This window comes from Molothrus ater, chromosome 9, assembly GCF_012460135.2.
Source record: "Molothrus ater isolate BHLD 08-10-18 breed brown headed cowbird chromosome 9, BPBGC_Mater_1.1, whole genome shotgun sequence".
Taxonomy (NCBI): Eukaryota; Metazoa; Chordata; class Aves; order Passeriformes; family Icteridae; genus Molothrus; species Molothrus ater.
In genome coordinates, this window is record NC_050486.2 from 30,482,159 (window position 1) to 30,504,902 (window position 22,744).

Sequence of the window (22,744 nt, forward strand, 5' to 3'; positions counted from 1 at the left end):
TCAGGAGCACTGGGAAGCCTGGAGTTCGATGGTTTAAAACAGAGATGTCCAAAGGTTTGCCTTCTGCAACCCTGCCCGGCTGGGCCTGGTGCCAGAGGCCATCCAGGAGGGATTTCCCAGTTCCCAGCTCCTGTCACACCTCAGTGCCCAGCACAAATCCAGCACCTGAGCATCCCAGACCAGGCTGATCCCTCAGGATCCCACCTCAAGCTCAGGTTGCACGGTCAGCTGGAATGATGCTTGTTAAAGCACAGCTGAACAGCAAAACTCAAACCCAAGCCTAAAAGGATTAAAATAAACCAGACAAATTTGCACTGAATTTAAGCACAATATTTATCTTTAGTTATCCAATTATCTCCACTGGGAATTTGGAAATAAGGGGTCCAGCCCTTACTCCCGACCTGCTCCTCTTGGGGCAAAGGAATAAATGAATAATCCTTTCTTGCTTTGCCTCCTGGAGGAATCTTCCCTCTCCTTTACCCCAAGAAACCCCAGCAATCAGCCTGATTTCAGTGGAAGGGACTCTCTGCTCTCCTGTGCAGCTGAGCTGGAGCCTCTCCCTCCCTCTCCTTGCTCTCAGCTGTGCAGTTACAAATGCAGAGGTAAAATGAACACATTTCCCTTCCCCTGGAGCTTCCCTGAGGTTCCATTCTGAGCACAGCCCTTAATTAGCAAATTGTTCTGTGCTTTGAGCCATGTCCTGCTGCCCTCAGCATCAGGAGGCTCTCAGAGCACCAAAATGCCCCCGGAACCACCCCTGGCCACGGAGTTCCACAAACTCCTAAGCCCTGCTCCTCCAAAGGATCAGGAAAGCACAACTTGGAATTCCCAGGGCTTCCTGCCCTGCCCCTCCAACTGCCTGAGAGCTGTTCCTGCCCAGGGGTGACTGGGGTGAGAGAGAAATCAAATTACCCCAGTGCAAGGTGCACCACCAGCCCCAAAAATCACTTTATTCCACAGTTATTGGGAGCCAGGAAAATTGTATTTTCCAGCAGTGTTTTCCTGACGACTAAATTGCCAAAAATTCCCAGCCTCGGGTGGCAGCTCCCCGCCCCTCACTGCCCAGTTTGGGTGAATTATTTCTCTTGTAAATAAGCAAACAGGGTGACACTGACTGTCTAAATTTGTAACTAATGTTACTTTTCTCTATGGTACCTTGAGATATTGTCCCTTTTTACTGCCAGGGTGTGTGTCCTGATTTATGGAGTGTTAAATCATCCCTGGAAAAGCAGGGTGGAGGGGCCTGGAGTGGTTTCCAGCCCACAAAAGCCACTCTGGCTGGGATTACACAGCAGGTCAGAGCAGTTTGCCACACTTTGCAGGAATTTCCCTGCTTCCCAAACAGGATCTGGGAGAGCTCAGGCCAAAGGGGTGCCCTGTTGGACACTGCCAGGATTTTGGGAAGAAATCTAGAAATAAAATTACCTGATCGCTTTTTGGAGCAGTGAATATATTGATGCCTCTGTGATGGCTCTAACACTGAATTAATTAGAATTTCTGGGAATTTCTGGGTGTTTATTTCAGCAAGAACTAGTCCAGGCCAATGTTCCCTTCAGATCCCTGCTTTCCATGGTGCTTCTTTTCCAAAAATCTTTGGGGTTGTGTAACTCTCTGGAGCCTTTGTGTTCTGAGAGACAAGGACTAAACTATAACCAAAATAACACTTTTTTTTGGTGACAAACTGCACTTTCTTGGCGAAGGGAATTAGGAGAGAGCAGGCAGCTGCTGCACGGAATTACTGGAGAAAATGGGATAAGGGGAACAGTCACAAGCCTGGCAGCCTGACACTGATCCTGCACAGTGCAATGGAATCAGCAGCACACAGCATTATTTAGGGAGAATTACAGCAGCTTAATAAAATTAATGCCAGTCCACGTGTGCCTCTCACCCTGCAGCGCCAGGGCAGCCTCAGAGCGTTCCTGCTGCTGGGATCAGGGGGATCAGGGACCCCAGAAATGCATTTCCAGCTGCACAGGGAGCTGCAGCAGGGCACTGCACAGCAGAGCCTGGCATTCACACAGGAAAGGTTCGGGGGAGAAGCCAAATTGCGGGTGGGGATCTCCACAGCCAGAGTGGGATCACCCAGGGAACAGCTCCGAGCCTTTGGACACTGCAGCTCTTCCCCAAAGTGATTTAAAATCAGGGGCAGGACACAGGGAATGGCTCCCACTGCCAGAGGGCAGGGATGGATGGGACATTGGGAAGGAATTCCTGGCTGGGAGGGCGGGCAGGCCCTGGAATAGAATTCCCAGAGCAGCTGTGGCTGCCCCTGGATCCCTGGCAGTGCCCAAGGCCAGGCTGGACACTGGGGCTGGAGCACCTGGGACAGTGGGAGGTGTCCCTGCCATGGCAGGGCTGGCACTGGGTGGGATTTCAGGTCCCTCTGAACCCAAACAAATTTCAAATTTAATTTTAAGCCCTCAGAGAAAGGCGAAGGGAGGAGCCCCAGCTGCCCTTGGGAATGCTGTGCTGCAGAGGGGTTTGGGACAGCAGGAAGCAGCATCTGCTTGGGGTGTTATATCACATGGAATAAAAACAGAATAAAAAGCAAAGAGCACCCCCAGAGCTGGCCCTGCGCTGCCCCAGCAGTGCCACATCCCCTGAGGAGGGGACAGGGGATTCACCAGGGCCCCACAGCAACATCCTCCTGCCCTGGCGCAAAACCCGTGACAGACCCATTGTGCACAGCTCAGGTCTCGTGCAGTGAACTTATTCCCAAAGAAGCTGCAAGAGAGCCCCAGATGTGAGATGCTGGCACAGGAGCACACCCTCAGGGGACACGGGACAGCCAGCCTGGCCACCAAGGTGCTGTCACCTCAGAGCACCGAGCCCAGAGGGGCTGAGCTGGCCTGGGGGCTCCTCATCGACTCCAAAACACACCCAGAGAGTGGAAAGGGAAGGAGAACACTCCAAGCTGATCCCCAAGGCTATGATCAGGGTCTGTTCCCTCCTCTTCCTCCAGCAGGATGAAGGACACAGGCACTGCTCCCTTGCCTTCCATCCAGCCCTTTTTAATTCCATGTATTTTCCTCCCAGAGAGCCACAGGAGCTGCTGACGCATCTCCAACCTTTTTCTTAGAGAATCATCAGCTAAAATAGATCCCACATATAAGAATAGGAAGTTTAATGAATTCACACTCCTGTGATGTAACAAGTTAAATTAAAAACACTGAGCTCGTAAGATTTAATAACAAGCCTTTTATGGCGATTTCGCTTTTCCTGCAGGAAAACTTCCTCCTACCAAAACTGGGAGGGATATTTTTAAAACCTGTGAAACTGGAAGCAATGTTGGAAACCATCGCAAGGAACAAAGCCTTTCAGGGACAGTCAGAGTGCCTGAGAGCTCCTTCTGCAATTGTTGGAATTCTTACATCACCGAATGTTGGAGTTCACCCCAAATCCAGAGACTGGAGAATGGACAGGGACCTTTATTCCATTGGTGCTGTGAAATCCCCCCAGGAATGGGGACTCCACCACTCCCCCAGGCAGCTCCAAGGCCTGACCACCTTTTCCATGGAGAAATTCCTCCTTTTCTCCAGGCAAAGTGGGAAGTACAACCTCCATTTTAGGGTGAAAAGTCTCAGGATATGTAAAATAACGCTCGTATCATATGTAAATTAAGCCTTGGTACACAAAAATATGTAAAACAAGCCTTGGGTTTAATCCTCCCCCTGCAGCATCATCCCCTTCACAGGGTAACAACACCCTCACCCAACCATCAAGCACAGACACATGCTCAGCTCCCAACAAACAAAGGTCATTCTGACCAAACTGGAAAGGGAAAAAACACCCCAAAAATTGAAAGGCAAGTGCCTGGCCATGCCAATGGACATACCAAAACAAAAATCCCCACACCAAACTCCAAACCCAAACCCTGGCTGCCAAAGCACACAGGCTCTAATTCCTAAAATATCTAAAATATTCTGTGCTTGCACTCCCAGATTTGAAATAAGCTCTGATTTATGTGAGGGCTTCAGGTGAGCTTTGGAATTAGTAGCTGCTGCTGAGGCTGGGCTGGCAGGAATGGCAGCCCAGGCTGGTGTGGAATTGAGCTGGGATCAAGGATGGGATGGGCAGGAATGGCAGCCCAGGCTGGTGTGGAATTGAGCTGGGATCAAGGATGGGATGGGCAGGAATGGCAGCCCAGGCTGGTGTGGAATTGAGCTGGGATCAAGGATGGGATGGGCAGGAATGGCAGCCTAGGCTGGTGTGGAGTTGAGCTGGGATCAAGGCATTCCTGCCTAGGCTGGCGTGGAATTGAGCTGGGATCAAGGCATTCCTGCCTAGGCTGGTGTGGAGTTGAGCTGGGATCAAGGCATTCCTGCCTAGGCTGGCGTGGAGTTGAGCTGGGATCAAGGCTGCAGAGCTGCTGAGCTGCTCCAACACAGCCTTTAAAGCCCTGAAGCAGTCCCTGGTTCCAGGATTTGGAATCCAGAGATCCCAGGCTCCTGGAGCTGCACGAGGAGCTCAGGGAGGGGACAGGAGCTGCACGGCGTGGGCAGGGTGGCACTGTCACCTCCTGCCACCCCACCCACGGCAGGGACAGTGACACTGCTGCTGCTCTGCTGAGGGTCCCTCCAAGCAGCTCAGATCAGGCTGGGACCTGATTCACCTTCCCTTGCTGCCACAACCACCAGGAAACCCTCCTAATTACCCTCCTAATTACCATCAACCTCTAAAGGAATGGGATTTTTAAGAGCCCAGTGTTTCTAAAGAATGACAAACTTTTGTCCTCCCAGGAACCACCAAGCTGAGGGCAAATCTTTGGAGAGCTTTGCTGATGATGTTAAATTTGAAACCTGGATTTTAAGATGTCCCACTGGCACAGGGTGCCCTGAGCAGCTGTGGCTGCCCCAGGGCAGGTTGGGGCACCCTGAGGTATGGGAGGTGTCCCTGCCATGGCATGGGATGGGTTTTAAGGTCCCTTCCAACCCAAACCACTCTGGGATTCCATGAAAAGCTGCTCTACCAAAGGGAGCAGCGCAACTGTCAGGCCACGGCTCCACAGGAGTCAGGGAGCACGTGGCAGAGAAACCCCAACATTTGTCCTCTGCCATAACTTCTCCCCCCATTTATTTCATAGAACACTGCATCAATTAAACTGAGGAAACGGGAGGAAAAAGCACAAAAGCCACCCCCTGAATGTGAAAACTGCAATGCTTGTGCGGGATGCACAGCCCTGCACCTGCCACAGGGAATGCTGACCTTCAGCAGGCCCTGGGATTCCTGGATTTAATGCTCTGCCTGCTGCTCCCAGTATGGAAAGCCTCCTGAAAACACTCAAATGATCCATCAAAACCTGGCAAAACCACCCCAGGACGCTGACTGGAGATGCCACCTTCATTTAATCACTTTCAGGAGCAGCTGATTATCTCATCCATAAAGCTCTGCTGCTCCAGGATCCCACGGGGCTGCTCCAGGCACTGTCCCAGGTGAAATGAGGCTGCAAATGCGAGCAGCGGGAGCCTGGCTCGGCGTACAGGGAACAATCTGCTTCCCAGGCACTGGGAAAAGGGACACACCCGCAGGGGACACGTCCCCTCCTGCCCTGAGGCCACCAAGCATCTCCCAGCTGGCCCCAGGGACAGACAGGGTCGCTGTGAGGGGAGGCTGGGGTGGGCTCCTCTCAGGGGCTGCTCCAAACCAGGGCAGATCCAGCTCACTCCTGGTTCCTATGGACCCTGCCCATTCCAAGGGTCCTGTGGAAAAGGAGGCCTTCCCTTTTCAGCTTCTCCACACGCCCTGGAATTGCCTGAACCTGATTAAAATTGAGGTTTTTTAACTTTTGCGCGAGTTGCAAGACTTTTTGCTCTGAGTCACAGGATTGTGGGACGGTCTGGGTTGGGTTCCACAGATATTTGGGGGTCCCACTTGGGTCTTGTGGCAAACAGGAGTTGGGCTCGATAATGCTGAGGGTCCCTTCCAGCTCAGCGTGTTCTGGGGCTCTGTGAAAGAACATTCAATTCCAACCCCCAAAGCTCCTCTAATTCCATCCCAAATTCCCAATTCACCTGTGCAGAACAAACCACAGCTCAAGTTCCTTTCTATCCACTGCCCTTTTCAGCTTCTCCACAAGACCTGGAATTGCCTGAACCTGTTTAAAATTAAGGTTTTTTAACTTTTGCGTGAGTTGCAAGGCTTTTTTGTTCTGAGTCACAGGATTGTGGGATGGTCTGGGTTGGGTTCTACAGATTTTTTTGGGTGTTTTCCCCCTTTTTGGGATTCTCACTTGGCTTTTGTGGCAAACAGGAGTTGGGCTCAGTAATGCTGAGGGTCCCTTCCAGTTCAGCGTGTTCTGGGGCTCTGTGAAAGAACATTCAATTCCAACCCCCAAAGCTCCTCTAATTCCATCCCAAGTTCCCAATTCACCTGTGCAGAGTAAACCACAGCTCAAGTTCCTTTCTATCCACTGCACTTCACCTGCTAAACCTTGTCCCAGCGCTCTCAGAGCTGCTCCAAACAAACCTGGCTTTTGCTCCTCTGGTTGACAAATAAATCACAAACACACAAGCAGCTGAAGTCCCATAAAATTAAGAATCCTGCTCCAGGAAATCAATTACGAAATCATTACAGATCTTCCAGGAAACCTGGATTTCTTTCCTGGCCTGCTTCCTCAAAGCAACTTTCATCACAAAGCCCTCATCTCCACAACAATGCCATGATGCAGTTTGCTAATTAGCTTCTTCCACTCCTTAATTAAGAAGAAGTGTTCGTGTTGTATCTGCAGTTAAATGGTGGCAGCAGCCTCCACTCTGTGGTTTATTTCTATTTCAATATTTATTTGCTTTATTTTCTCTTAATTTCGCTTTTACTTCCATTTCAAACTCCCGTTTTGATCCCTGCTGGGTTGTGGCTGCTCCAGAGGAAATCTGGGAAGCTTTTTTAGGATAAACATGGATGAGTCTCCCAACAGAGCAGCTGATTCGCCCAGGAGCTCCCACAGGTCCAGCACCCTCCTGGCCTGCACTGGGAGCCAGGGATTGCACTCTGTGGAGCTCTCCTGGCTCCAGTTAAATTATGAGGACACAGTGGATGGGATTTGAACCTCTGGGTATTTCAGAGAGCAAGAAAAAGCTGTGGGACAGCTCAGAGTCAGCTCTGCTGCATCTGGTCAGAAACCGTGGGCAGAGAGGAATTAAATTGGGCTGAGTAAGAAGCAGATGTGTTTGGATGTGGGGACGAGCTGCCCAGGATTTCCTGGGAAGCAAATAACCACTGGAAATCACAGTTCACAGCTGAAAACAAGCGCCCCAACACCAAGAGCTTTTCCCACCCCACCGTTTCAGGCGCTCTCTGTGTGCCTGGCTGGAGCCAGCAGGAGATGTTGGTCCCTCTCTGGGATGGTGAGTGCAGGTGGCCAGGCAGGACCAAATCCAAAGCAATTCACATTTACCCAGCCCCAGCTTAATCTGAGGGCTCACGCCAATGACGTTCTCCCAACCCTATGGATGAGGTTCCAGCAAGTCCTGAGGAACAGAATCCCAGAATTCCTGAGGGAAAAGCCCTCCAAGGTCACCAAGTCCCAGCTGTGCCCAATCCCCACCTTGCCCCCAGCCCAGAGCTCTGAGTGTCACCTCCAGCCCTGCCCTGGACACCTCCTGGGAAGGGACTCCAAAATTCCCTGGAATGCCACTCTGCTGCCTCCTTACTCCCACCCTGGCTTGTGCTTCCTCCAAAACCAGCTGGATTAAAGAAAAACTGAAGAAGGAAACAAATCAGGCATCTGCTTTGTGGGTGGATTTTCCCAGCCCTCCCCATGGATACAGAGTGACCTTGGGGATGAGATTTATCCAAAGGCACCACTCCAAAGCCAAGATGTCTTGGGCAAGGATTAAATCCAGGCTGACACTTTGCCTCACACCTACTGATGCTGAATCTGTCCCCCCAAAATAGCAGCTCTGATGAAAGGCCTGTGCCTGGCAGCTCCTGGAGCTCCCTTTTCCACTTGTCCAAGTTCCCACATGGTTGTCATCACAACTGGAAATGTTCATCCAGCAGAGTGAGAATGACATCCTGTTAAAGAAGTGCCTTTTCCTGGCAGGTGGGGACAAGGACAGCCCTGGAAAATGCACAGAGTTCCTCGTTTTCAGGGTTTTCTGTGCCCAGGCTGGAAAGCTGATGGTGCTCCCAGTTTTCAGTGTGGCCTCTTTCCCAGGTATTTCTGCAGGAATCCTGAGAAGTGGCTTTGCTGGGGAAAAAAAAATCCTGAGAAAAACACTGCAACATCTGCAGCCATGGCTCAACAAATACAGAAAACCCTGTCCTGTGATCCCAAGGAAAATTCCTACAAATGCAGGCCCATTCACTGAGCTGGTGCTCAAGGCTCGTGCAGAACCTCATTCCCAAAATGGCCCATCCTGCAGGACCCCTGGAGAAGGAGCTGGGGACACTGAGCCGTGCCTGGCCAGCAGTGCCCAGTGGGATCCTGGGGTGGGATGCAGCTTTGGGAAGAGCATTCCCAGCAGGTCAGGGTGATCCTGCCCCTGTGCCCAGCCCTGGGCCCCATCCACCCCCTGAGTGACCCTGGCCACTCCAGCCTGGCCACGCTCCCCTTCTTCCCCTCAGCTTTCCCAGGAGCCAGCACAGAGTGGCCTCACTCCACTGCTGCCCCTGCATGGGCACCACAAAGCCCCAGAGGATTTGGGATTGATGCCACTGGGCAGGAACTCCTCATGCAGCCATGGATATTCCTGGACAAAATCCCTTGGGAGGCCACTCCGCCCCTCCATCAGCCCAAGGAGCTCCTCCCAAGCCTCTTCCCCACATTCCCTCAGGACACCACCAAGTGCTCCCAGAGCTCCTGTGCTCCCTGAGTGACACGGCACAACCCCCCTGGCACAGCAGTGGGGAGCAGGGCCCTGTCACTGTGCTCTGACACATCCCAGATTTTCCCCTCAATTCCCAGCTTCTTTTTCCACGATTCCCACAATTCCCAGCTTTTTTCCACAATTCCCGGCTGCAGCAATGCCACCAACAGGGCTGGGGGTGGGAGCTCCCAGCCAGGGGAAGGAGGGGGCACAGTTCCAGGAGCTGCTGCTGCTGCTCCCAGGTCCCTTCAGCTGGCAGCTCTGCAGCTGGGCAGGGCACCCCCACCTCCAGCCCCAGTTCCTGGATGCTCTGGGGGCAGAGCAGGTCACACCACGCTCCTGCCAGGAAAAGAAGAAAGCCCATTGCATATTTCAGCTTCCTCATCCAGCCTGGAGAGCACCAGGAAGATCAAAACTGCATCAGTACTGCAGGAGAAGGCACTGATGGATTTAGAGGGGGGGGGAAAAAATTCCCTCTCCATATAAGGGCTGTGAACATTTTCCCACTTAAGACAACGTGTGGGATCATATTCACAGACACAGAAATATGTTCTGTTCCCCGACACCCACGGGCCTGGAACACCAGGCTGAAGTGCTGGCAGGAATCAGAGCCATTTGTTAAGTACAAAAAATGTCTCACATAATTAGGGAACTGCTGAAAGCCACCAATTTAGTGCTCAGGCTGGAAAATGTAGGAATATTTCTTGGAACAACAGGCAGAGCTGCCTCCACGCCGCACACACAGCAAATACCTGGGGAGAAATCAAAGTGCAACGAGATTCCAAACCCTTTCAGAGCATGGAACCAGGATCTCCCCAGCTGGGAGGACCATCAAAGTCCAGGTCCTGATTTCAATGCTGGTTATGAAGGGAGTGCCCCCTTGCCAGCCTCATCCCTCCATTCCCAGCATGGCTCCAGCACCATCCCAACCTGTCCCTCTGTCCAGGCTGTCCAGGTGCCCCTCTGGCAGGAGCACAGGGCCAAAACCACCTCCCAAACAGGGCTGAGGAACCCCTGCCCCAAAGACTCTGCAGAGGCCAGCATTGGGAAGGGCAGCAGCGAAGGGAAGATGGAAGGTGGTGCTGGAAACAGAACTTGTGGGGGTGTCTGGATGGAGCTGATTTTTATATATTTGGGAAAGAAGCAAGAGAGGCCCAGAGGCAGAGATTGCTGGGGTTTGACCTGGGAAGAGCTGGAGCCAGAGCTCCTGGCAGCCACAGCTCAGCTCCTTGGCCCCCAAAGCCACCAAAGTCCCCCTGCCCAGAGCTGTGTCCCCTCCTGCCAGCATCTCCTCAATCCCCCGCCAAAGCCATCACTGTCTGTCCCCACAGAGCCACCAAGGTGTGTCCTCACCGAGCTCTGTACCCTCCTGCCAGCATCTCCTCAAGCCCCAGCAGGGTTTGTCCCCCACCAAAGCCATCATTGTCCCTCCTAAAGCCACCAAGGTCTGTCCCCACAGAGCCGTCTCCCCTCATGGCAGCAGCGCAGGGTCAGTCCCCATAAAGCCACCAGGGTCTGTCCCCTCAAAGCCACCAGGGTCTGTCCCCATAAAGCCACCAGGATCTATTCCCATAAAGCCACCAGGGTCTGTCCTCCCGAAGCCCCCCAGGTGTCCCCAGCCATGTCCCCTTGTGGCAGCAGCTCTGAGCCCCACAGGGTCGGTCCCCATAAAGCCACCAGGATCTGTCCCCATAAAGCCACCAGGATCTGTCCCCCCAAAGCCACTGGGGTCTGTCCCCCCAAAGCCACCAGGATCTGTCCCCCCAAAGCCACTGGGGTCTGTCCCCCCAAAGCCACCAGGATCTGTCCCCCAAAGCCACCAGGATCTGTCCCCCAAAGCCACCAGGGTCTGTCCCCAAAGCCACTGGGGTCTGTCCCCTTAAAGCCACCAGGATCTGTCCCCCAAAGCCACCAGGATCTGTCCCCCAAAGCCACCAGGGTCTGTCCCCTTAAAGCCACCAGGATCTGTCCCCCAAAGCCACCAGGATCTGTCCCCCAAAGCCACCAGGATCTGTCCCCCAAAGCCACCAGGGTCTGTCCCCTTAAAGCCACCAGGATCTGTCCCCCAAAGCCACCAGGGTCTGTCCCCCAAAGCCACCAGGATCTGTCCCCCAAAGCCACCAGGGTCTGTCCCCCAAAGCCACCAGGGTCTTTCCCCCCGCATCCCCCCGGGTGTCCCCCGCATCCCCCCAGGTGTCCCCAGCCGTGTCCCCCCGCGCCCGCCCCCGGCACCTCTGCAGAGCAGGGATGGGTTCTGCAGCAGGGACACCAAGCGCCGGCGCCGGCCCCGCTCGCGGCTCCTGCCGTGGCTCAGGGGAGGGGTGAATCCGCTGCCCCGGCGCGTTCCTCGCGGGGGGAATTCGGGCACGCCGCCGTGCCCGTGCCCGTGCCCGTGCCATGCCATCCCTGCCCCGGCCCCTGCCGCAGCGGGGCTGTCCCAGCGGCAGAAGCAGCGCCCGGCCGAGCGGGGCTGTGCAACAATCCAGGGCCGAGGCGATCGCGGGGAGCCGAGGTTGAAATCCCGCCGGATCCAGCTCCGGGGCAGCTCCGGGCCGGGCTGGGGGAGCCGCCGCCGGGGCTCCGCGGGCAGGAGCCGAGGGATGCCCGCCCTGCCCGCCCCGCTGGCCAATTCCCGAGCTCCCGCGGCTGTCCAGAGGCTCCTCAGCTCCTCAGGGTTCGATTGCCGGCGGATCCCTCGGCCGGCGGCTTTATCTCAATGCGAGCAGCCGAGCATCCGAGATCCGCCAAGGACGTCTTCACACGGCGGGAGCAGGAGCGGTGCCGGGCGCTGCACGTGACGCGGAGCCGAGCGCTGGATTCCCGGCCATGGGAATGTGCCCGGCGCTCCCAGTCCCACCGCTGCTCCCTACATCCCGGCTGGAGCCGCTCCGCGCTCTCCTTCACCCCTCTCAGGCAAGTGCGGGTTGTTTCTGACCGCTGCTTCCTAGCCTAGAGAAGGTTACATTTGCTCTCCGCAGATTCTCTTGGCTCCAACTCTCGTTTCCAAATCTTTTTTTTTTTTTCCCAGAAAAATATTCGGGAAGGAAAAAAACAATAAGAAAAAAAATGAAAAAAAATGAAAAAAATGAAAAAATGAAAAGAAGCGCCGTTTTCCTCCGATGAGCTTAAACTCCTGTAGCTCTAAAGTCATTCACTCCGGATCCAAGGGAACTAAAGGATGAGCAATGTTCTCCTCCTTATAATAAAAAAGAGCCTTCCTGAGCTTAGAGCTTCTTTTCTTCTTTATTCACCAGAACCTGATCCATTAACACGGTGTTTGCTCCCCCTTCGCAGAGCGCGGGGATTTAAGGCTCCTTTCTTCCCCTAATTTTGCACTTGGCTCCAGCCCTGCCAGCAGCAGCCTCTCCCCGGGGCTCTCCAGCCTCATTCCCAGCTGCTTCCAGCCATCCCTCCTCATCCCTCCACCTTCCTCCCTTCCCCAACTTCTCCGCAGCTCACACCAGGAGGGGCGGCTCTGCCCAGTCAAACACGGAGGATTTCTCTGCTCTCGACAAATTGCTGCATTCCCAGGGAAAAAAAAAAAAAAAAAAAAAAAACAAAAACCAACAAACCAAAAAAAACCACCCAGCCCCGAGTTCTGCAAGCCTTGTCCTAGGATTTGATGCAATCTGCAAATGAGAGCCTACGGAAACCACGCTAAAATTAGAGGGAGCTGAGATGAAAACCAAGGACACATCGTGGCTCTTAGAAATCTTTAAATAGGGCTTGGTACCACCTCGAGGAGCTCGGGCTGCGCTGGGCTCGCATCCACCGAAATCCTTAATTGGGATTCTCAAGTGGCCCTGGATGTTCCTGGGACACCTCTCGGGTGCTGGGGCTGGGCTCCCGCCCCCAGCTGTGTCCCAGCGGATTTTCCCAGTGCTGGTGGATCCACACCCTGCAGGGCAGCAGCTCCGCCTCCACCAGGCCCCCCCTTCCCAGGTGGGGACAGCCGGGATGGGCAGCCCTGGAGCACGGCTGGGGATGGAGCAGCCCCAGGGACGGAGCCTCTGCTCCCACCGGGCAGGGGAGGGGGTGTCAGCTGGAGCCCAGGAGGGTAAAATGCCCTGGATGCCCGGGAGGATCCAGATTCCGGAATTTCAGTTCATCATTTCCGAAGCCCTGCTGTCCGTCAGTCTCCCATCCCTGAGCCCAGGCCTCTCCCAGGTTTGCCCAGGCCCTGGGGACAGCACAGAGCTGGGGGTGGCTCAGTGGCCACAGGGCTCTGGGGCCAGCACCAGCCAGCCCCAGGCTGTCCTGGCATGGATTGCCACGTCCTGCTGCGTTTGGGATCCCTGGAGTCCCTGCTTTAGGATCAGCGCTCCCAGCAAAGCCTCCTCCAGATGCAAACACCTCAGAGGTGATTAATCTGAATTTTGGGGGCTCTAATGGTGCTGCTGCCTCGAAATATTCCAGGGACAGCAGCCAAGCTTCCTTTTAAAATCCTTTTTGTGGGATTTTAAACTTTAACCAATTTTTAATGCTTTGTGGGAAGCACTGAAGAATTCCTGCAGGTGCAGGGAATGGGGAATTTGCTGCTGGGCAGGCAGCACCTTCCCAGGCATTCCAGCCCAGCTCTCCGCAGCATTTGCTCCCGAGCTGCAGCTCCTCACATCCACCAGGCACCCAGGAATGGTTTTGTTACTCCAGCAACTGCTAAAATCAGTGTAATCCACCCCCCCCTTTTTAGGGATTTCACATCAGCTGTCTAACAGAAGCACAGAGCAAAGCTCCTCCTCTGTGAGGTAATTAAAAAAATAAAAACTGCTGCTGCTTTATCCAAGGAAAAGTTTACAGATGGAACACAGGCCAAGGTTAAAGTTCACAGGGACACCAAGGTAACGCGGCACAGCAAGGCGTTGGATGGTAAAATCACGGAATTTCGGGATAATTACAGTAATTAACGGTGTTTTGGGAATGAAGAGCCCTCCTCTCACTGCGGCTGCACGCAGAGGATGCTCCGTGACCTCCCCGAAGGCCCCTTCCCTCTGCACACCCACACCTCGGAACCGAGGCACCGGGACCGCTCCCAAAGCCAGGTCAGCCTTTCCGAGAGGCACCGCTCAGCCCCGATCGCGCCGGTTCCGAGCTCAGCTGCTCCTGCTTCTCTCCCAAGTCCTGCTACTTCCCCGAAGTGGCTGCAATCTGCGCCGCGAGGTTGCCATGGCGAGCATCCTTCCCTCCCTCCTTCCTCCCTCCTCCTCCTCCGCCAGGAGCTGAGCGAGCAGATGCAGAACAGCAGAACCCAACTGCTCTGCTCGTGGAATGCTAAAGGAAACGCTTTGGATTTCAGCTGTTCCTAAGGATTATTCCCACTCCAGCACCCGAGGTTAGAGGCACCAGCCAACGGCACGTGGCCGGCGTTTTTAGCTGGGAATCACGGATGGACAGGAGTGAAAGGAAGGGATTTAGATGGAGTGAGGGGCACGGCAAAAATATCCATCGGACCGTTTCTGTTTCCCAAAACCCAAGGAACTTTCAACAGGGCTCTCCTGTCCGTGACCCTCCCTGGCCCAGCCTCCCAGAGAACACGAGCGAAGCCAGCTCGGTGTCCTGGGCACACGCTGTCCCTCGGCAGCGACACGGACACGGACACGGGCACGGGGGATGCGGGCTCGGAGCGCCACGGGCCCGGCCCCTGCCCAGCCTCCCCCAGACCCCAGCGCGGGGTGAGCCGGGGCCCATCGCCCGCTGCCCCCAGAGCCCGGGCACGCAGCTGGGGCACCCGGCGGGGCAGCGGGGCCAACGGGCCGGGCAAACGGGCCGGACACGAACCGGGCCGGGCACAAACCGGGCCGGTGCCGGCCGGGGATGCAGCGGCAGCGCCACGCGGGACCGCGGGAGGCGGCGATGTCCCTGCGCGGAGGGAGGGAGGGAGGGAGGGAAGGAGGGAGGGAAGGAGCCTCCTCCGCACCTCCCCGCGCCTCCACCGGCGCTGCGAAGGGCGCAGAATTTTCCAGGAGCTGTGCCGAGCCCGACCCCCGCCGCAGGCAGGTGCTGTGGGACGGCACAGCCCGAGCTGTCACCGCGCCGCGGGGGCTGCGCGGGGGCGGCGGCGCGGAGCGAGCCCGGCTGCGCGCACCGAGCGCTCCCCGCGCTCCTTTGTCCTCGGCGGAGCCGCCCCGCGCTCCCTCCCGCGCCCGGGGGCGGGGGCGGCCCGGGCATCCCCGGGGGCTGCGCGCCCCTCCCGGCCCCGTTCCCGCGTACTCACGGTGCAGGCGGGAGCGCGCGTCCATGCGCGGCCGAGCCGCGGTGCGGGGGCTGCGCGGGCGCCGCCGGGGGCTGCCCGCGGCTGTCCCGCCGCCCGCCCCGCCGCGCCGCGGAGCCCAGGGCCGGGCCCGCTCCGCCTCCGCGGGCGGCGCCCAGACACAAAGCGGCGGCGGCGGCGGCGGCGGCGGCGGCGGGGCGGGTCCGGTCCCGCTGCGCGCCCGCGCTGCGCTCCGCGGCGGCGCAGGGGCGGTGCGGGGGGGCGGAACGCGGCCGCGCCCCCCGCCCGGGGCGGTGCGGAGCGGAGCGGGAGGATGCGGGATGCGGGGCGGGGGAGGCCGTGTGGGATGTGCGGGGGATGCGCTGCGGGCAGGTGCGGTGCGGAGCGGCGCGGAGCCGTGCGCGCAGGCGGTGCCGCCCGTCCCCGCCCGTCCCCGTCCCGACGGGGCGTCCCGCGAGCGGAGCGTCCCCGCAGCATCCCCCGGCCCCCAGCCACGGCCCCGGACGGCCCCCGGCCGCCGCATCGCCCCTTTGCCACGGCAGGAGCCTTTCCTCGCCCGGGCCAAGGGGCGGGAAGGGCTCGCAGCCTCCCGGGAGCTGCGCGGGGAGTGTGGGGACACCTGCGGGCTGCGGTGTCGCAGACCACGGGCTAAAACCGCGGGGGTCGCGGGGAACACCCAGCAGGGGCACCTTGCCCGGGGGTGAGGCTGCCCTGGCTGTCCTGACTGCCCTCCGTCCCCAGGAGCAGCACCTGCCGCGGCACAGAGCAGGACACAGCCGTGGCTGTGCCACCCTGTCCCTGTGTGTGACCTGGAGCGATGCCGGGAACCCTCCGGGGCTCACGGAAACACAGAACGCCTTGGGTTGGGAGGGACCTTAAAGCTCAGCTCGTTCCACTCCTGCCGCGGCCGGGACACCTCCCAGCACATCACTGCCCACGGGCTGGGCTCCCCAGAGCAGCTGTGGCAGCAGCGAGTCCCGGAGCTGCTCGGCTCCACTCCTTGTTCCCAAAGGCAGCAAAGCCAGCCCCGCTCCTGCCGTGTCCCATTCTGGGGCTCTGGGGCAGCCACTGCCACCCAGGGGCGCTGGCAGGGCTGGCAGTGACACAGAATGGCCTGGCAGTGACATAGGATGGCCGTGGTGACACGGGATGGCCTGGCAGTGACACGGGATGGCCATGGTGACACAGAATGGCCCAGCAGTGACACAGGATGGCCTGGCAGTGACACGGGATGGCCATGGTGACACAGAATGGCCCAGCAGTGACACAGAATGGCCTGGCAGTGACACGGGATGGCCGTGGTGACACAGAATGGCCCGGCAGTGACATAGGATGGCCGTGGTGACACGGGATGGCCTGACAGTGACACGGGATGGCCTGGCAGTGACACGGGATGGCCATGGTGACACAGAATGGCCTGGCAGTGACACAGGATGGCCGTGGTGACACGGGATGGCCTGACAGTGACACGGGATGGCCTGGCAGTGACACGGGATGGCCATGGTGACACAGAATGGCCTGGCAGTGACACAGGATGGCCGTGGTGACACGGGATGGCCTGACAGTGACACGGGATGGCCTGGCAGTGACACGGGATGGCCATGGTGACACAGAATGGCCTGACAGTGACACAGAATGGCCTGGCAGTGACACGGGATGGCCTGGCAGGAGCGACACGGGATGGCCATGGTGACACAGAATGGCCCAGCAGTGACACAGGATGGCCTGGCAGTGACACGGGATGGCCGTGGTGACACGGTGGCTCCACAGCTCTGTGCTGGGTGAGGTCAGCACCTCGCTCTTGCCGGTCTCTGGAACCTGCCTGGCAGGAGGGTCACAGGAGGGTTTATCCAGCAGTGAACCCCCCAGCCCTGTTCCACGAGGATCATCCCTGGCACTGATGGCCTCTCCTCTGCCTGTTGCTGGTGGAGGAATTCCTGCTCTGGGGATGCTCCCAGTCTCTCTCACTCTCTCCATCTCTGAGTGGGAAGCCAAATTAGGCCTGGAAAATTTCCACCAACATTTTTGCAGTGCTCAAAGCGCACATCCCCTGGTTTGGTGTTGCCCAGAGCAGCTGGGGCTGCCCCTGGATCCCTGGCAGTGCCCAAGGCCAGGCTGGACATTGGGGCTGGGAGCAGCCTGGGACAGTGGGAGGTGTCCCTGCCATGGCAGGGGTGGCACTGGGTGAGATTTGGGGTCCCTCTCACCCAATCCAGTGACTCTGATCTCAGGGGTGACATGGGGAGTGTCCAGTGTCAGCTGGGACAAGGACAGCTTGTGGGAGGCAGGAGATGGAAATTTGTCTTCAGGAGATCCACAGTAGCATGAGATAGGGATCTTTTGTTACAGCTGAGAGTTCTTTCCTTTCCTGATGTTCCTGAAAAGCACCAAGATTCTGAAGGGCACAAAGGAACTGGAAAACCCCTGGAAGAGCTGAGTCCTTGATGAGAAAACAGAGACTTTCTTCCCTGAAAAGGCAAGTGTGGAGAGGGAGGAACACAGGGATGTGCCAGGGGCAGGTGGGAACCAAACCCCCCTGCCAGGAGCTGGGAAGGGCAAGGCTGGAGCTGTGGAACCGAAATCCTCAATTCCCTTCAGTTCACAGCAGTCCCACAGCGGTTCCACCAGCTCCAGCAGAGACAGGGAAAGCAAGGCCAGAAAAGAGCAGGCCAGAATAGTGAGAAATGTGGATGCCAGCACATCCCTGAGCTCTGCTGAGGCACAGCTCCAGCTGGTCAGTGGAACAAGTCCCTAAGCTGGGCTTTGCTGCTCTTCCATGCATTTCCCCTGCTAAGCTCCTATAAAAAAATCCTTTCCTGCTGTGGGCCTGGCTAAGGCAAAGTTTAGAATGTTGATTGAGAATGTTGATTTAGAATGTTTCAGCAAAAGAATGTTGATTTAGAATGTTTCAGCAAATTTCCCAGGAAAGCTGGATGTGTTCCCTAGCAGTGTTCTGCAGGTTTGGGCTCAGAAGGGTCTGGTCAAGTCCAGCTGGGACGATGGGGGGTAAATCAAAGCAGCACATAGATAACCCTGAAATAAAGATATTTTTATTGCCCATTTTTTAAAAGTCTGGACTATGGAGAGAAGGAACAGTTTTAAGGACTCAGATCCTTCTGTTCAATTAATGGTGGAGCTGCACAGCTTTGAACACTTTCCCTTTAGAATTCCCAATAGATTTTTTCTCTCTGGTTCCACCAAGTCCTCTCAAGCACTACTTGAAGTATTGCCAGACAAAGCTGATCTGCATTTCTGGAGCCTTTCACTGTGGGGTTGAGAGGAGGGGATGAGGCCCTGGTGCCACAGACAGGGCGGGTTCAGGTCACCCTCTGTGGGTGGTGACAAAGAGTCCAGCTGGGAGCTGGGAGAGGGTGAAGGGCTGGGGCAGGAGGGACCTGGCAGGCTCTGCCCAAGGTGGTTTGGGAATTTTCATTGAGGCAGAATTCAGGAGGTGAAAAACGAGGGTGGGAAAGGAAGGAAAATCTTCATGGGAACCCAAAAAGCAGCGGGGTGCTGCCCTTGCCCCTCATGCCCAGTGTGTAACCCATGGATAATTGTCACTATCCATGAGGAGCTGCTGGAGCTGCTCCATCAGCATGGCACTGGAATAACTTGGGATATTTACATCCCTGCACTGAAGGTAATTTGGGAAAAAGTTCATTTTTTCTGGAGCGATGATGTCATCAGGCTGGACCTGCAAGAATGGTAACTCTTAAAACTGGAACAACTAAAATTTCTTCTTTTAACACTGAAATTATTTCATTTCTATCATCCAGAGGCACTTAAAAAACCTGTTATAAAACGTAACAGCCAGGGAGATGAGACTGCTGCCTGTTCCCTCTCCCATCAAAAGGACAAAGGAGTTCAGGAGAGGAGCTGGGATGATCCTGATCTCCTGCTCTGGGGTGTGCCCTGGGACAGAGGGAGGTGTCCCTGCTGGAATGAGACGAGCTTTAAGGTCCTTCTGACCAAGCCAGCCTGGGATTCCGTGATTCCATGAGGATCCTGGGAGCCACTGGGCTGTGCAGTGCTGAGCACAGGGGTCAGGAGCGTTGTCAGGAGAATCCCTGATCCAGTTTCCATTTTCGAGTTCCCGGCACGCGGCGATCGGGTGGCGCACGGAACCCTCCCCTCCTATTTCAGTTCCTGGAGCAGCTGAGCTCTCCATGCCTACCAAGAGCGTTTAAATCTCTGCTGCCAGCCCCACGGCTCCCTGCCAGCTCCCCCCGGCCCAGGCACGGCTCTGGCAGCCGGAGCTGCGTTCTGAAGAGCAGCTGAAGGTCACTGCCGGCCGCTCTGCCGGCGGGGGCTGCTCTGGTGCAGAGGCTCCTGCCAGAGCCGGGGCTGTCACAGCCTCTCCTCACAGCACGCGGCCCAGGGAGGGAATTCTCTTCCCTCCCTGCTGCAGTGGGCTGCACTCTGCAGCAGCGTGTGGCAGGAACGCGCTGCAGGCGCTGCAGCAGGAGCAGAGCCTCGCCGGACCCGCGCTGGAACGGGCTCTCTCCATCTGCCCTTCACAGCCTGCCACCCTGGAGACACCATGGGAACTTCCTCTGCCTCCCAAAGGGAAACCCGGGCCCCGGGGGTGAGCTGGGAGCGAGGGGGAGCAGCCCCGGGCAGCCCCCAGCCCCCAGCACTGCCAGTCCCAAAGGGAAAACAGGGATGGACAATCTCAAAGGGAAAGGGAAAACTGGGATGGACAATCCCAAAGGGAAAGGGAAAACTGGGATGGACAATCCCAAAGGGAAAGGGAAAACTGGGATGGACAATGCTAAAGGGAAAGGGAAAACTGGGATGGACAATCCCAAGGGGAAAGGGAAAACTGGGATGGACAATCCCAAAGGGAAAGGGAAAACAGGGATGGACAATCTCAAAGGGAAAGGGAAAACTGGGATGGACAATCCCAAAGGGAAAGGGAAAACTGGGATGGACAATCCCAAAGGGAAAGGGAAAACTGGGATGGACAATGCTAAAGGGAAAGGGAAAACTGGGATGGACAATCCCAAGGGGAAAGGGAAAACTGGGATGGACAATCCCAAAGGGAAAGGGAAAACAGGGATGGACAATCCCAGGCAGATCCCAGCCCCCCAGCACTGCCAATCCCAAAGGGAAAACAGGGATGGACAATCCAAAAGGGAAAGGGAAAACAAGGATGGACAATCCTGGCAGCTCCCAGCACTGCCAATCCCAAAGGGAAAGGGAAAACAGGGATGGACAATCCCAAAGGGAAAGGGAAAACAGGGATGGACAATCCCGGGCAGCTCCTAGACCCTGCAGCACTGCCAGTCCCAAAGGGAAAACAGGGATGGACAATCCCAAAGAGAAAGGGAAAACAGAGGTGAACAATCCCCTTTTCCAGATGTGGGCTGCTGTGGCCATGGCAGGGGACGGTGCCTGGCTCTGCTGGGGTTTGTGCCTGGCCATGGATCCAGCTCCGTGGGTTTTTGAGGGTCTGGGACGCCTTTAAGGTCGCTCCCCGCCGTTCCAGGGTTCCGTGCTGGCACGGGAATGGCACCAAGGACAGCTCCAGGCAGGCCCCGGGAAGCTCCCGGAGCAAAGTTCCCTCCCAGCCACCGCCCGCAGCAGCTGGGCCCGGCTTCTCCTCCATCGGGGCTCGCTGCCAAGGTCACCCTGGCTTTAAACACCCTGGAAATGCCATTCCCACCCTCAGCACTCCGTCCGTAACACGCCTCCCATCCTTTCCCCTCCCACACCTGTTTCCCTGCCCTGCTCTGGTAATTTACAGCTCCAAAGCACCCCTGGCACTGTGAGCGCTGGCACTCAGGGGGTTTCCCCCTCTGGGGGTGGTTTTGGGGCAGCTGCCGTGCCCAGGTCCCCCCGTGGGCAGGGCAGAGCCCAGGCAGCCCCAGCCTGGCACGGCTCCCATGGCAGCGCCACCAAACCAGCACCTCCTCCTGCTCTGTGCCCCCCTCCTGAGGAGCCCTGGGCAGCAGGACGGGGATTGCTGGCACTGGGGGTGCTCACAAAGCTGTTACTTTGCTGTCCCCAGGCCCCCGAGCCTGGGTCTGGCGCCTCTTCACCAAACCAGGGAGTTTGGGCACAAGTTTAATGCCACGTTCCTCACAGGAATGGGTTAAACCCACCCAAAGGACAGGTGGTGGTGGTGGCACAAGGCTTCAGGGACTTGTCCTCAGCTCTTTGCCAGCCCCGGGCTCTGCTTTGTGCCCTCCTTGTGCTCCCGAGGGATTTCCAGGAGTTCATCCTTGAGAAAGGAAAGGAATAATGAACACTAGGGCTGCACAGAGGGAATTCTGCAAAGCCAGGAAAATGAATAAAATCCCATGACCTTCAGTGGATGGGCACAGGATAAATGATCCCTTTTATCCTGGTATTTCCTGTTATATTTTCCAGGATAAACGTATTTATCCTGATATTTTCCATGAGGAAGATCCCAGGGGCAGGAGGTGGCCTCAGCCATCCTGGTGCAGCCCTGTGGGATCCAGGCAGAGGGAGAATGGATGTGCTCCCAAATCCATGGGGCTTGCACAAGCTGCTTCCCAAATCGAGATTTTAGCAATTTTGGATACTCCTGGAAGTGTATTTGAGCAGAAACTGTTGGAGATTTGCTTTAGGCTGAAAGAGGGCAGGAAGAGATGGGATATTGGGAAGGAATTCCTGGCTGGGAGGATGGGGAGGGGCTGGAATAGAATTCCCAGAGCAGCTGGGGCTGCCCTGGATCCCTGGCAGTGCCCAAGGCCAGGCTGGACACTGGGACAGTGGGAGGTGTCCCTGCCATGGCAGGGCTGGCACTGGGTGGGATTTGGGGTCCCTCCCAGCCCAAACCAGGCTGGGAATTTGGGATTTCTTTCCCCAGTGGTGCTGGGGTAGAAGCAGATCCCGCTGCAGATTCCCTGTTCCTGCTGCCCGGGCTCAGCTCCCTGCATCCACAGCCTCCTTCCCCAGCCTGGCTGCCCCAGGAACTCCCCACGCCTCGCAGGGACAGGATGTGCCCTCTCCAGGAGATCCCCACCAGCTGAGGACTGCACACATTTCCCGCTCTGGGGTTTTCCTCACCCAGCAGGAACGCTGCAGGTTGGTGTGGGCAGCTCCTGGCCCTGATCCCACAACTCCCCCATCCCAAGGGCCCCATCCCGCTGGGTTTAGTGCCTGTAGGATCAGAAACTGAGTAAACTCCCATTTTTTGGTCTATTACCCTCTTGGCATTTAAAAATAGAGCTGTTACTAAGCAATGGCAGCGAGGAGAAAGCCAAGCCTACTGAGGAGCATTCCTGGGAACAGGTATTTTTCCCAGCCCAAGCGCTGTAAACATTGTGGGATGAGGAATTGTGAATCAGAGCCTTCCCTCCCTCCCTCCCTGCCATCCCCACTGCTGCTCTCCCATCACCCCCAAAACCAGCAGCAGCAGCAGGAGATGTTTGCTTTCCCTCTGCCTTGGTTTGCAGGTCAGGTTTTGTTTTCCAGATTTTCCACACATCTTTCCCCCCAAAAAAAAGAAAAAAAAGAAAAAAAAGAAAATAAGTGGGATGATGTTGTCATGGGGTGGGGGAACCATGGGGACAAGCACTGCCAAGGCCACCCCTGTGCCACATCCACAGGGCTCTGGGATCCCTCCAGGGATGAGGGCTCCACCACCCCCTGCTTCTCCAGCTCCCTTCCCTTCCTGGGGCTCAACATCCCTGGACAGAGCCAAGAGCAGCGCTGGCAGACAAGGGAAATTTATGGAATTAATAAAAAGATGGACAGGAAT

The 22,744-nt window shown here is 56.6% G+C and overlaps 1 protein-coding gene across 5 annotated transcripts in view; it reads right to left on the bottom strand.

Annotated features, from left to right (window-relative positions):
• LRRC7 (leucine rich repeat containing 7) overlaps positions 1 to 15,077 on the bottom strand; it is a 108,041-nt gene extending 92,964 nt beyond the window's left edge. For 4 of the 5 annotated variants that reach the window (XM_054515758.1, XM_054515756.1, XM_054515759.1 and 1 more), the window contains exon 1: positions 11,040 to 11,887. In XM_054515758.1, the coding sequence (XP_054371733.1) occupies positions 11,040 to 11,211 (172 nt within the window). In that variant the 5' untranslated portion in view covers positions 11,212 to 11,887. Of the gene's footprint in view, positions 1 to 11,039; positions 11,888 to 15,018 lie in introns of those variants that run through there. The other variant, XM_054515757.1, reaches the window with a different exon arrangement.
• Positions 15,078 to 22,744: the final 7,667 nt, after the last annotated feature.